This window comes from Saccopteryx bilineata, chromosome 7, assembly GCF_036850765.1.
Source record: "Saccopteryx bilineata isolate mSacBil1 chromosome 7, mSacBil1_pri_phased_curated, whole genome shotgun sequence".
Lineage (NCBI taxonomy): Eukaryota > Metazoa > Chordata > Mammalia > Chiroptera > Emballonuridae > Saccopteryx > Saccopteryx bilineata.
In genome coordinates this window covers 101496242-101510748 of record NC_089496.1, presented here as the reverse complement: position 1 = coordinate 101510748, position 14507 = coordinate 101496242, and the positions used below count along the sequence as shown (strand labels likewise).

General features: G+C 39.9%; 1 protein-coding gene across 2 annotated transcripts in view; it reads right to left on the bottom strand.

Annotated features, from left to right (window-relative positions):
• Positions 1–14507, bottom strand: part of ATRNL1 (attractin like 1) — a 546562-nt gene that overhangs the window by 411948 nt on the left and 120107 nt on the right. For both annotated transcript variants that reach the window (XM_066238474.1, XM_066238473.1), the window contains exons 17-18: positions 13412–13600; positions 3757–3975 (exon numbers count right to left, since the gene is read on the bottom strand). In XM_066238474.1, the coding sequence (XP_066094571.1) occupies positions 3757–3975; positions 13412–13600 (408 nt within the window). The remainder of the gene's footprint in view (positions 1–3756; positions 3976–13411; positions 13601–14507) is intronic.

Sequence of the window (14507 nt, the reverse complement as noted above, 5' to 3'; positions counted from 1 at the left end):
CACTTCGTTCTGGATGTAGGGTTGCTATGTAAAGGTCCTAGCAAACCTTAAAAAACAACTTTTGAAAATGATCAGACAGACCCCGTGTAACATAACTGCATGCCAGCATAAAGTATATCACACTAAAAGAAATACAACAATGTTGAATAATAAACTGCAAAACTCAGTGTCCGGGATACCATACAAAATAATCAAACTGGAAACTTTGATCCATAATTAGTAAAAAATATATATATATCAATAGAAACAGACAAAGAAGTGGCCCAGAAGAATGAGCAAAGAAGAATTTTTAAAATAGTTATTAAAAGAACTATCTATATTTTCAAGAATACAGAGAAAGAGAGAAATTGAACTATATAGAATGACTAAGATACAATTTCTAAAAATGAACAATAAAATATGCAATATGATAAATTCAGTAGGAAAAGAATAGTCTTTTCAATAAATGGTGTGGAGGACATCTAAATACAATTACAAAAGAATTAGGTCCCTTTCTCATAACACATATACAAAAAGTAACTCAAAACAGATTAAAGACCTAAATGTAAGAGCTAAAACTGTTACACTCTTAAAAGAAAAGGCATAAATCTTTGGAATCTTACGTTATTCATGTTTCACAGAAATGTCACCAATAGCACAAGAAACAATTAAAAAAAGGATAGGATCAAAATTAAAAATGTTTGTGATTCAAAAGACACAAAAAAATGAAAAAGGCAACCCCCAGAATGAGAGAAAATATCTGCTAGTCAATTTTTGACACGGGGCTTATATTCAGAATATATAAAGAACTCCTCCAGTTTAATAGTAAAAAGACAAGTACCCCAATTTAATAATGGGCAAAGAATCTGATAGACATTTGTCCAAAAAAAGACAAGTAAATGGCCAACGCACATAAAAAAAATGTTCAGCATCATTAGCCAACAAGAAATTGCAAATGCATGACCAGGCGGTGGCGCAGTGGGTAGAGTGTTGGACTGGGATGCAGAGGACCCAGGTCCGAGACCCCAAGGTCGCTGGCTTGAGCGCGGGCTCATCTGGTTTGAGCAAAGCTCACCAACTTGGACCCAAGGTCGCTGGCTCGAGCAAGGGGTTACTTGGTCTGCTGTAGCCCCATTGTCAAGGCACATATGAGAAAGCAGTCAATGAACAACTAAGGTGTCACAACAAAAAACTAATGATTGATGCTTCTCATCTCTCTCCGTTCCTGTCTGTCCCTATCTATCCCTCTCTCTGACTCTCTCTGTCTCTGTAAAAAAAAAAAAAAGAAATTGCAAATCAAAACCACAATGCAATAAAACCTCACACCCATCAGGATGAGTATAATCAAAATATGTGAAATAACCAGTGTTTGGCAAAGGGGTGGAGTAATTGAACCCTTGTGCCCTGCTGGTGGGAATGGAAGACAATGAAGCCGCTTTGGAACAGTCTGGTTGTTCCTCAAAAGGTTAGACATAGTTTCTTTTTGACCCAGATATTTCATTCCCAAAGTAATGAAAATATGTCTACACATAACTTGTACATGGATGCGCATAAAGGGATTATTCAAAAAGCCAAAAACTGGAAACATCCAAATGTCCATCAAGTGGTGAACGGATAAACAGAATGTAGTACACTCTTATAATGGAATAGTATTTGGTAAAAAAGTAAAGTACTGAGACACGCTACAACATAAATAAACCTTGAAAATATTATGCATAGTGAAAAACAGCCAGTCACAAAAGACTACAATTATATGATTCAGTTCATATAAAATATCTAGAACAGGCAAATCCAGATATAAAGACCAGTGGCTGCCTGGGGCCTACAGGGTAAGTGGGGCTTTGATGTGCAGTGACTGTTACTAATTATCAGGTTTCTTTTGGGGATAAAAATATTTTAAAATTGATTTAGTAATGGTTGCATAATTCTGTAAATAAAAACCACTGAGTTATACACTTTGAATGGGTAGACAGTCTTATGTGTCAATGAGGTCATGGAATAGTACTCAGTTATTTAATCGAATGCTAATGGATCCCTCCTGAGTGTGTCAGGGACCTGTACGTATCATACAATGACTAGTCACTCTGATGATTAGGTATGTTCCATGGCACAGCTGCGTTTAAAAAAGGGAGATCATCCTGGATGGACCCAATCAGATAATCCCTTACAAGGAACTGGAGTCTACTTGAGGAAGGAGATTAAAAGTATGAGAGACCCCATTTGAGTTTCTGAGACTCTACATTGCTAGCTGGAGATAAAGGGGGACATGTGGGGGAGAATGTGAGCACTCCTTAGAACATGAAGTGGTCACTGGCTAACAGCCAATTGGAAGACAGGCACCTCAGTCCTACAGCCACAAGGAACTGAATTCCACCAACACTATCAATAAGCTTGGAAGCAGGTTCTTCTCCAGAACTTCCAAACAGAAGCCTGACCAACACCTTGATTTCAGCCTTTAAGACCCGAAGCAGAGAAGCCAGCCAGGCCAATCCCCAATATTGGACATACGAAGCTGTGAACTATGAATGGGTATTGTTTAAGCCTCTAAATTTACGATAATTTTTTATGCTGCAACAGAAAACTAATACACTCTCAAAAAAAACAGTGGTAAGAGAAAAAACAAACAGGTATAGTACCAGCTACAAAATCAAAGTAGAAAGTGGTATGCTATAATGTCTCTGAAGAGTAAAAGGATTTGTGATCATGCGCCATTAAACCTTCATCTGCCTGACCAGGCGGTGGTGCAGTGGATAGAGCATCAGACTGGGATGCGGAAGGACCCAGGTTCGAGACCCCGAGGTCGCCAGCTTGAGCGCAGGCTCATCTGGTGTGAGCAAAAAGCTCACCAGCTTGGATCCAAGGTCGCTGACTCCAGCAAGGGGTTACTCAGTCTGCTGAAGGCCCACGGTCAAGGCACATATGAGAAAGCAATCAATGAACAGCTAAGGTGTCACAACGAAAAACTGATGATTGATGCTTCTCATCTCTCTCCGTTCCTGTCTCTCTGTCCCTATCTATTCCTCTCTCTGATTCTTGCGCTGTCTCTGAAATAAATAAATAAATATTTTTAAAAAAAAAACAACAAAAAAAAAAACCTTCATCTGTTTTTCAAAGTTTGTTAATAGGTGAAAATGTTTAAAAATGTTATGTCCTTTTGATGAATTTGCAAACTTTTAAAGTGATACTCTTCAGTTACCTTCAAGTTTCACCCCCTAATTTCAACATTCTTAAGTGGATTATTCTTACAGTACTTATTCCTGTAGGGTTCAAACAGGGATATTTTTTTTATTTCCCTCATCCTTCTACATTTATTATTTAAATTTTTTTCTGTAACAAGTATTTGTCCATTTATTATGTCTTCAACCCTTTGAATCAGTATAGAGTCATGGTTATAAATGTTGTACTTTGGGTATTACAGAGAAAATCCCCAAACTCAGCATGAAGGTTGACTGGATCTACAGAGTCACCTTTGAATTCTGAGACATTATAATACTAAGATAGAAAATAAGCCAATATTATTTCCTCTTAACTAACATGAAACCAAATCTAATAATTTTATGGAATGTATCTGGTTAGCTTATTTAATGATTCTGAACAGAATACAATGTATATAAGAGATAGGTATAAGGAACAATATTATTTTAAGCCTCATCGTCTTTGTTATTTTTTTTCTAAATCTTCATTTTAAGAAAGGAAAAATATATTCTTGTTTTCTGAAATTGTTTGAAAAAAATAATGATTGAAAAACTGAAATTGCTTTCATCACATTTTTCTTACCTGGACACTGGATAAAGGACCACTCATAGTTCTTCTCTTTAGGACAAAGACCCGAGTCAAGAACCATCTCATTACTGTGCGTCCCTACAAGCTTCATTGGTCCTCGGGAGGACCCTTCAATGCAGTGTCCTCTCCCTGTGTTGCTGGGATCATTGCACCAGCCACACCCAGGCTGCTCCAAACACTGTCCACAGGTTCTCAATCCGGAACAATTCTGAGCTGCACGACAGGGACAGTAACACACATGTTACATGACTTTATATTCAAATGGAATGGTAAGCTAATAGAGAAATAAATGTGACCTGGGGAAAAAAAAAAGACTATAAAAGATCATCAATAGTTTATGTAAACATTTTTTTGTAATAATGCCCAAGAGAGCAACTACTTAAAGCAAAGAGAACGTTCATCATGAACAAAGAGGAGATGCAGGGACCAACTTGAGGATTAAAAAAGGGGGGTGACTATGACATAGAGAAAAATGAATTCAGAACTTAGACTCCTGAACTTGGCCAGTATTAGGACCTTTGGGGAGCATAGCTGGGGATGGTGGTCCAGTGTATATTTCCCATTGGCTGCGATATAGAGCTTAGCCGGGGGGTCCAGTGCACATTTCCCTTTTAGCTGCTCTTGTTGTGTCTAGTGAAGAACTTGAAGGAAAAACTGTGTTCAGGGTAAGTGATGCCTGCCCAGCCCCTGCAATGACGGAGCCACGTAAGGACTGCCTCTCAGGACCATGCTCTTTCCAAGGGTCCAAGATACTAATATTTGGCTCTCCTGTGATTACTAACCTCAACCCCACCCAGAGAGCCACGCTGAATGGGAACGTGCTCTGCCTTAGCCAGGTAACTAGCAGCTCAGACTGTCTCTAACTTACAGGACTTCAGAATATCACTCACTCCAAGACTCACTCACTAAAGCTCAATCTTTTCTGTTTAATTGATGTATAACCTGTGACCCTCAACAAAGCCCATTGATACTGTGATGCCTGTTGCAAGGATGAACATGTTATAGGCCGCCATCATATTTATATTAGTTCCTATGCAATGATTTAAAGTGTCAATTCAGAGTATCCTGTATTGGGTGGAGACTCTCTTTAATTACGTTCACTGATACTTTGCTAGAACAGGCACACTTTGTCTTAGGAATTGTGTATCCATGGAAGATGGTGACACAGAGACAAGGCACCATGAACAATGTCTTCTAGTCACATTTTTCCCAAAGGAAAAAAAAAGGTAGATTTCTGGCAGACTCAATTTCATTGTTGTGGTAATAACGTCATTATTTTAATATTATTAAAATATTAAATAATTAATATTTAATTATTTAATATTTTACTCAGTATTTTAATATTATTAAGAACAAAAATGTCCCCCAGACTGCTGCAAACGATGGTACAGCATCTTGGTGAACATCAGGAATTCAATATGCAGAATTGGGCAGGGATAGTAGAATATTGGATTAAAGAATTCATCAGTTACAACATGATTTGCTGTTATGAATTTTTTGCATGCTCAGCATTTTAGAGATGGATGTAAGAAGGTGGAAAATGAGCACCATCTCCTATATTTCTTTAATAAGAAATTTACAAAGGAAGAATATGCTTTGAGTCATTAAACACAAGTGACTAATGTTAACCCTGTAGAAAATTCATTCTTTAGCGTTTAACGCTGACTCAAACACTGACAGACCCTAATGGTTTCTCTTTTTCTTACAGAAAACAATAACAGGCACGCTTCCTAAGTTATGGATAGTACAGAGACTTATGTATGAGCTGTAAGTAATTAGGGCGGTCATTTTTTTCTTTTTGTTGATTCTTTTTATTTTTCTATAGAATTTATTGGGGTGACATTGGTTATTAAAATTCACACAGGTTTCCAGTGTACGATTCTGTATTACATCATCTGTCTATTTATTGCATTGTGCTCACCACCTGCAGTCAAGTCTCCCTCCATCACCATGCGCCTCTCCCTACCCTCGTCCATGGCCTCCCATCCCTCTTTTCCTTCTGCAATCCCCAAACTGCTCTCTGCAGTCATTTTTATTTTGTTTTATTCTATTTTTGGCTTTTCACAAGATTAAGTTGTAAAATATTTACTATGGTCTTTGAAATATATAAGATTTTGAAAAAGCAATCTGCAAGAAATTGTGTCATCAAATGCTTATTGAAGATTTCTGGTTTCCCGTCCAGAAGGCTAGAAGCTTAGAAGTCACCACTCCATCCTAACAAAAAGTAAAAAAGCAACACAAACTGAAAAATCAGTAAGTCTTCTTAGAGCTATCACAGAAGTGGGGTCACAGGGCAAACCACTACTCCCAAAATTAGAGAGACACACAAGTGGACCACGAATGACACAATTTTAACCTCTGCAGGAACCAGGGCCAGAGTAAATGCTGAGCTGTACCTGAAGAATGGCTGGAGGCTCACTGTGGACAACTCTGAAAGTTAAAATCTCCAGGGGACACAGCCTTAGGAGGAACCCCACACTTTTGTGAGCTTTATCTTCAGGAGCTCTACCCACACCCTTAGGGTGAATATAAAAAAAAAGTCCCCTTGGGCTCCAAGCAGTGGGGAGAGGAAAGGAACCATTTTAAAATATGCCAGAGCATTCTGTTCTTCTTACCAAACCCTGGAGAAACTATTTAACAGAGCTTACCTGACCTAATTAAAGAGAAATAGCCTATGATGGGAAACAAGAAATATACAACATCTAGCTCCCTCTAGCCATTCTATACCACCTAAGGAGGAGGAGGGGCCTAAAATGCACTAATTAATTTCACAGTATATGGCACAGGCTTACCATAAAGACTGAGATCTAATCACAAAACTATAAAATACTCCCCCCCCACACACACACCTGACTACTACATTACTAAAAGCCTATTTACAGCAGTTTCTTTTACCCATATATCACATCTGCTATCAAAAAAGAATTATAAGACATACCAAAAGGCAAAAAAACACATATTCAAGAGACTGAACAAGCATCAGACCAGGCATGACAGGGATGCTGAAATTACCAGACCGGGAGTTTAAAACAACTATGATTAATAGGCTATGGGCTCTAATGCGTAAAGTCGACAGCATGAAAGAACAGATGGATAATGTAAGCAAAACTACGCACTAGGAAATCTAGATGATCTTGGGTTTGGTGATGTTTTTAGTTATGATATGAAAGGCGCAATCCATGAAAGAAAGAATCAATAAACTAAACTTTGTTAAAATTTAAATTTTTCTTCTCTACAAAATACACCGTTACAGAAATAAAAAGGCAAAATACAAACTGAAAGGAAACATTTAAAAAAAGACACATCTGATAAAAGACTGGTATTCAAAATACATGAAAGAACACTTAAAACTCAATATAAGAAAACACACAAACCAATTTGAAAAATAGGCAACGAGACAGTCACCAAAAAAAGATACACAGGCGGCAAGGATGGAAGTAGCTCCGCAGTATATGTCATTAGGGAACTGGAAGCTGAAACAACAATGATACCCATATACACCTGTCAGAATGGTCAAAATCAGAACACGGACACCACCAAATGCTGACGAGCAGGTGGAACTTGAAGCAATAGGAATTCTCAATCCTTGTTAGTGGGATGCAAAATACAGCAAGTCTGGCGATTTCTACAAAACTAAACACACTCTACCACAGTGTCCACAATCACACTCCTTGATATTACTCAGATGAAGTGAAAAATTAGTGTCCACACAAAAATCTGCAGAGATGTTTACAGCAGGCTTATTCATAATTGTCTAAACTTGGAAGAAACCAAGATGTCCTCCAGTAGGCGAATGGATCAACTGTGGTATATCCAGATAAAAGAATATTATTCAGCTCTAAAAATAAATAAGCTATCAAGCCATGAACAGACATGGGAAAAAAGTAAGTACATATTACTAAGTGAAAGAAGCCAATCTGAAAAGGCTACATGCTGTATGATTCCAACTACTTGATGTTCTGGAAAAGGCAAAATTACGGAAATTGTATAAAAAAATATTAGCGATAGGAAGGGAGAGATGAACAGGCAAAGCACTAAGGATTTTTAGGGAAGCGAAACTACTGCATAGGCCAGTGGTTGTCAAAGTGTGCACCAGGGTGCACTGTTGCACCAGAAGATTTCCAGATGCGCCCTACAGTCCAAAAGAAATATGTGCCTGTTGGGGACCATGGAACCAACAGGATTTTTGGAGTTTAGATTTTGGGGGGACAGAGGTGTGGGGAATTGGCTGTAAGCTGACAGTCTGCCCAACCCCCACCTCACTTGCCTAACTGGGTTGCAAAGGCTGTTAAGCTGTGGTGCTGGATTGTTTACACTACCCCCTCCCCATGTTCCCCGGAAAAAGACTGGAGGCAAGTTTCTTCTATCCTTTGTTTGGTGTCAAGTTAAGATGATATGTATGGTGGGGGTTTTCAGCACTCAACACAAGAGTAAAAAGAGAGGAATTCTTCAATGTATTGACGAGGAAATGAGAGTTTGCCTTTCAAATATATGCCCAAATATTGAAGAAATCGCTAGGACACACTGGGCTCATGTTTTTTATAAACACAAGAATGAAAAAACTTAACACATTCGTGCTGGGACCTGCCGAATTTACTAAATTTTACTAAGAATGCATCTATATATATAAAAAGATAACTTTTTGTCATTTTTAAAATTTTTTAACCCCTTTTTTTTACAAATTCTAAAAAGCATAACTCAAAAAATATAACATAAAAATGTTTTTAAATGTCAGAATAAATGTAATTTTGTCGTATTTATTTCGTTTAATTACCATAAAAGCACACTTGGACTTTATATTTTTTCTTTAATATCTGACTTAATTATTATAAGATATTTCTTAGAAATGTGTATATAGTGCACCTACAATTATTTGCAGGATTTTAAATGCGCCCAACTTCAAAAAGTTTGAGAACCACTGACAGAGGCGCTGGCCGGTTGGCTCAGTGGTAGAGTGTCGGCCTGGCGTGTGGGAGTCCTGGACTCAATTCCCTATCAGGGCAAGAGAAGCATCCATCTGCTTCTCCTTCTCTCTCTCCCTCTCTTCTTTCTCTTTCTCTCTCTCTCTCTTCCCCTCCTGCAGCATGGCTCAAAAAGTTCAGCAAGTTGGCCCCAGGCACCGAGGATGGCTCCAGAGCTCTGCCTCAGCTGCTAAAACAGCTGTTACCAAGCAATGGAACAGCAGCCCCAGATGGGCAGAGCATCACCTAGTAGGGGGCTTGCTGGGTGGATCCTAGTTGGGGCACACGTGGGAGTCTGTCTCTGCCTCCCTGCCTCTCAATTAATAAAAAAGAAAAAAACCCCTACTGCATCTAGTAATTCTATTATGATGGACACGTGCCATTATACATTCGTCAGAGCTCACAGAATGTACCCCACCTAGAGTTCACCTTAACATAAACTAGTCTTTGGGCAATAATGATGTATCGATAAAGGTAAACCAGTTGTAACAAATGTACCACTCTAGTGTGGGATGTTAATGGGGGGAACTTGTGGGAGGGCAGAGGATATATGAGAAATCTCAGGACCTTCCTCCCATATTTCTGTGAAACTAACAGTGCTCTAAAAGATAAACCTTAATCAATTTAAACAAATGATTACTTTTCTTATCTGCCTAGAAAACAGTGTTTAAACTGACCATGTTCATAAACCTGCAAAATATTGAAAGATATAGAGATTTGTGATACAATGTTCTCATGTTTCTTGTTATTCCATTTTCACCATATCAATGTGATTGCATTTTTATTTGCACTTTTGTATAATAACAACCAAGTCTTCTATTATTGCTTTAAATGAGCCCCTTGGATTTCATTTTCACAAATAAAATATCCAATGACTTAAAATATATTAATTATTAATAATGCCAGTTGTTAACAAAGCTTTCTTTGAAACATTAAGCAAAATTTGTCTTACAATATATTTCTCTTCTTCAATTTGTGAAAACTGAAGCATTACTATCACAATATGATAACAGGAAAATACTAAAGCATATTACAAAGACCATATCTATTTCTCACTTGCTTTGTAAAATTTGCTTCAAGTTCCATTTACTAGTAAACCTCAAATGAGGCAAAATACAATGCCCACTTCCCCACTTCCCCACAAGGATACACAAGGCACAGAATTTTAAAGGCTATGGAAATAAATATTAGCAAAGAGATGGAAAGGACAAGTGAAGTTAAGAAATATTGTGGTATATTCCAACAACTAATTATTCCTTATTACCATCTACTCTTTTCAGATATATTAAATAGGAGAAAAAATAATCTAAGACATTAAAGAGCAGTTTTAAGAGGAGAAAAAACTACTCTTCAGGTTGAAAAACAATGAAAATTACTTTTTTTTGAAATTTGTATCAACAACTGAAAAACTGAATTTAAACAAACTGCAAAATTCCAAATGCCAAACATAAAAAAAAATCTTAAAAGCACTTAAAAAAATGTTCCACAAAGAGCTGAAAACTAAATTAGCATACGAATCTCCTTCACATCAAATGCTAGAAGCTCTAAGGAGAGAATTATTTAGAAATCCATGCTCCAGCCACTTTATTATTCAAGTGAACGTGAAAAAAGCACTTCCACACATGCAAAAAATAAATAAAGCACATGTTTACCAGCCGAAAATATATTCAACAAAGAATTACTGAAGACTTTCCTCCAAAAGATGAACAGATAAGAAAGAAGGAAAGAAATACAAGGAAGATGTGTAAGCAAGGAAGGCAATTTAGATCTAACAATAATTTTTAGAAACTTTTTAAGAGTGCAAGAGCTTGGGTGCTTTTCAAGCTCCCTTTTCCCTACCTTTAAGCCTTTTTTTTCCCCCATTTTTCTGAAGCTGGAAACAGGGAGAGACAGTCAGACAGACTCCCGCATGCGCCCGACCGGGATCCGCCCGGCATGCCCACCAGGGGCGACGCTCTGCCCACCAGGGGGCGATGCTCTGCCCATCCTAGGCATCACCATGTTGCAACCAGAGCTACTCTAGCACCTGGGGCAGAGGCCACAAAGCCATCCCCAGCGCCCGGGCCATCTTTGCTCCAGTGGAGCCTTGGCTGCAGGAGGGGAAGAGAGAGACAGAGAGGGAAAGTGCAGCGGAGGGGTGGAGAAGCAAATGGGCGCTTCTCCTGTGTGCCCTGGCCGGGAATCGAACCCGGGTCCTCCGCATGCTAGGCCGACGCTCTACCGCTGAGCCAACCGGCCAGGGCAAGCCTTTTTATTGTAAAACATAACACCTACCGAAAACATATACAAAGAAGTGCATAAATTGTAATACAGCATCATTTGTACGTTAGAATACAATAATGAATTATTGTAAACAAACGCTTTGTCCCTGCATCCAGCCCACAAGTGCGACTGTGCTTCCCCGTACGTACCCTTTTCCTAACCAGCACCCCCAATCTTACAGCAGTATCCTCCGACATTCAGAATAACAACTTTGTACTTTACTCTATAGTTTTACTGCCTACATATTCACTCCTAAAAAATATAACACAGCTTCAACGTCAACTACTTTTGAACTTCCTGTAAACAGAGTCACACAGTATGAAGTCTTTTGTGTCTGGCTTTCTTCACTGAGCATTAGTGTTTCACAAACATCAGTGTTTGTGGAGAGACAAACACAGCTATTGAGACAAGAGAGGTTGAGCATTGTCTTGGCTCACAAGTCTCCAGCCCTGGTACTCAAGTCTCCCCAGAAGTTGGCTGCTAGTAATGAGATGTTTTCTGTGCTAGCAAGACTGTTTTATGCCTGTAACCAGCCCATTGTCACACACTGGATCAGATACATCAGCGTTCCTTATCAAACTTCCTAAGAAACAAGAGACACAGGGAGCTCAGCCTGTAATACGCCCAGCCTTGCTCAGCCCGTAATACGCTCAGCCTTGCTCAGCCCAGAAACACCTCTCCTTGATGCCAAGAGCCTGGGAGAAGAGTGTGCACTACAGCCATAGCCTGTAAACTCTGGCCGCAGTCTTCAGGCCACAGTGGTGCCCAGTGAGAAACAAATGTGGGTTTGGCTGGACCCCTGGGGTAAAGGACATCCTCCTTGAGAGTGATCAAAACCCCAGTGGATCTCCACCTGCCTTGTCGTTAGCCAATGGCCACCTCTGAATGAGGTCGCCCATCCAACCAGGAAGGGCTGATGACTGGGTGACCATGTTGTCTGAGGGCCACTAGATCTCAGGGCAAAGCCTCCCAACAGTAGATTCACCACCAAAAGGGATCTTAACCATATGAAGCTGCTCTTCTTCTAAAGTGGTTCTTCCTCTTGGAGGAAAACAGGAGAGCTCAGAAGAATAAAAGGAGGAATAAATGAGTAGACAACGCATGTTCCTGCCAGGACAGTTACATGTCACCACAGTCACGTTGCCAGGGGCTGCCCCTGCAGAAGGAAGCCAATGGGCCATAAGAAAGTCTGGAAGGCACTTAAGAAAGGGCTAGGAATGAGCTGTTACAGCCCACACTGCAGGGAAACTGCACGTGGCAACTTCGAGCAGGATGCCGCTGTCAGTGAGACGCTGAGATTCTAAAGTCTCCCAAGCAAAGGTAGCATACTTGGTTTCAAGTTCCTACAAGGCCACCAAGGAGTGGTATGCCATTCCCTTGGCAGTGACATCCTGGGGCAACTTGTCTTTGCAAGAAACAGCACTCTCATAACCACACAGGACCAGCACCGCAGAAGCAGTCTGTGCCTCTTCATCCTACAGTGCTGATTACACATGACGCCACCAACGGCACAACCCGCAGCAAGTCCAGAACCGCCCCGCTGACCGGACTCACCACCCACGCCAAGACAGCGCGTCCTGCCTCGACAGCCGATGTGCCGCCGCTGAGACGATCCTCTCGCCCAAAAGTGCTTAAGCTGAATCTAACGATTAAAAAGGCTTAACTTGAATCTAATCCTGAGGAAACTATTAGCGACATCCAATTGTGAAACTTACAAAACAACTGGTGTAGAGTCTCAGAAAAATATCACAGGCGACTAAGGAAGAGACTGTATGGCACCTGGAGTAGATTAAAGGTCACTAGAAGACACATCCAAGCAATCTGTACTTCTCTAAGTTCCACTGTGACACGTTATTCTGTCTGCAGGACACACGCAGAATTAGGGGAGGACAAGCGGGACAAAATGTGAATACGCAGGGTAAGACAGTGGTCCCCAACCTTTTTTGGGCCATGGACCGGTTTAATGTCAGAAAATATTTTCACGGACCGGCCTTTAGGGTGGGACGGATAAATGTATCACGTGACCGAGACAAGCGTCAAGAATGAGTCTTAGACGGATGTAACAGACGGAATCTGGTCATTTTTTAGAAATAAAACATCGTTCGGACTTAAATATAAATAAAACGGAAATAATGTTAAGTTATTTATTCTTTCTCTGCGGACCAGTACCAAATGGCCCACGGACCGGTACCAGTCCGCGGCCCGGGGGTGTTGGGGACCACTGGCGTAAGACCCCTAGCGGAGTTCACAATGATGGTATAATATAAATTGGGAGCTTATGGAATGAATAGGTTTTTAAATGGGCAGCGACACTATTTTTTTTCTCACTTTTTAAAACCTCTTCGACTGTTTTTCACCCCTCTGGCCACCACAGGAAAGTGACCTATGCCACCGTCATCGGAAAAGTCACTCCGGTGAATACTCACGGGAGCAGGTGGCCGTCTGCCACTCCAGACACTGCCCATAGGGGAACGAGATGATATAGGCGTTGGAGTCGACACAGCGCTTGGTGCTGCTGCACCACATGCACTCCATGCCGTTGCTGGTGCAGTTGGAACAAGACGTCCTCAGGGAGCACGGCTTCTTGCATGGCCTGGCGTTTTGATTAGGACTGACTGCAATGAATCAACAAATAAGTTTTACTTCTAAATGCATTTGAACACAAGCAAATAGGGTTTCGTGTGTGTTTGTCAGTTTAGGGAATAGTCCAATCAAGCCGAGTGTGGATTAAAAATTAAAGCAAAAATAACATGATAAAGTTAAAAATGAAGAGGAGTCTGACTACGCAATGGTGCAGTGGATAGAGCATCAGACTGGGATGCAGAGGACCCAGGTCTGAAACCCCGAGGTTGCCAGCTTGAGCACAGGGTCGCTGGCTTGAGCAAGGGATCACTCTCTCTCCTGTAGCCCGACACTCAAGGTACATATGAGAAAGCAATCAATGAACAACTAAGGAGCCACAACGGAGAACTGATGCTTCTCATCTCTCTCCCTTCCTGTCTGTCTGTCCCTATCTGTCCCCCTCTCTGTCTGTCACACACAAAAGAAATGAAGATGAAAACACATTATAATATACAGAGGATGTATTATAGAATTGTACACTTGAAATCTATATAATTTTTATTAACCAACGTCACCCCTATGAATTCTTTAAAATTTTTTAAATGAAGACGACATGCCATTACTTCCCAAAGTGCATTAGCAAATTTAAAATTTACAATTTCTGGCAATTTTTAATCCTTTACAAAGTACATAAATGTATGAAGTTTAAAAACAAAGTACATAAAGGTATATAGTTTAAAAACTATAAATATAAATGTAACACATGACCTAGTTTTTCTATTTCTTGGCTAAATATTGTGTACACTATGTATTTTCCTAGCCACGATTACATAAATATTCCACACCTATGAAAGCAGATGTCCTCACAGTGAATATGTTGCTTATATCAACAATAAAATAAAATAATTTACTATCAAATCTTTACGTAAGATATTTATTATGCCCATTAGAATGACTACT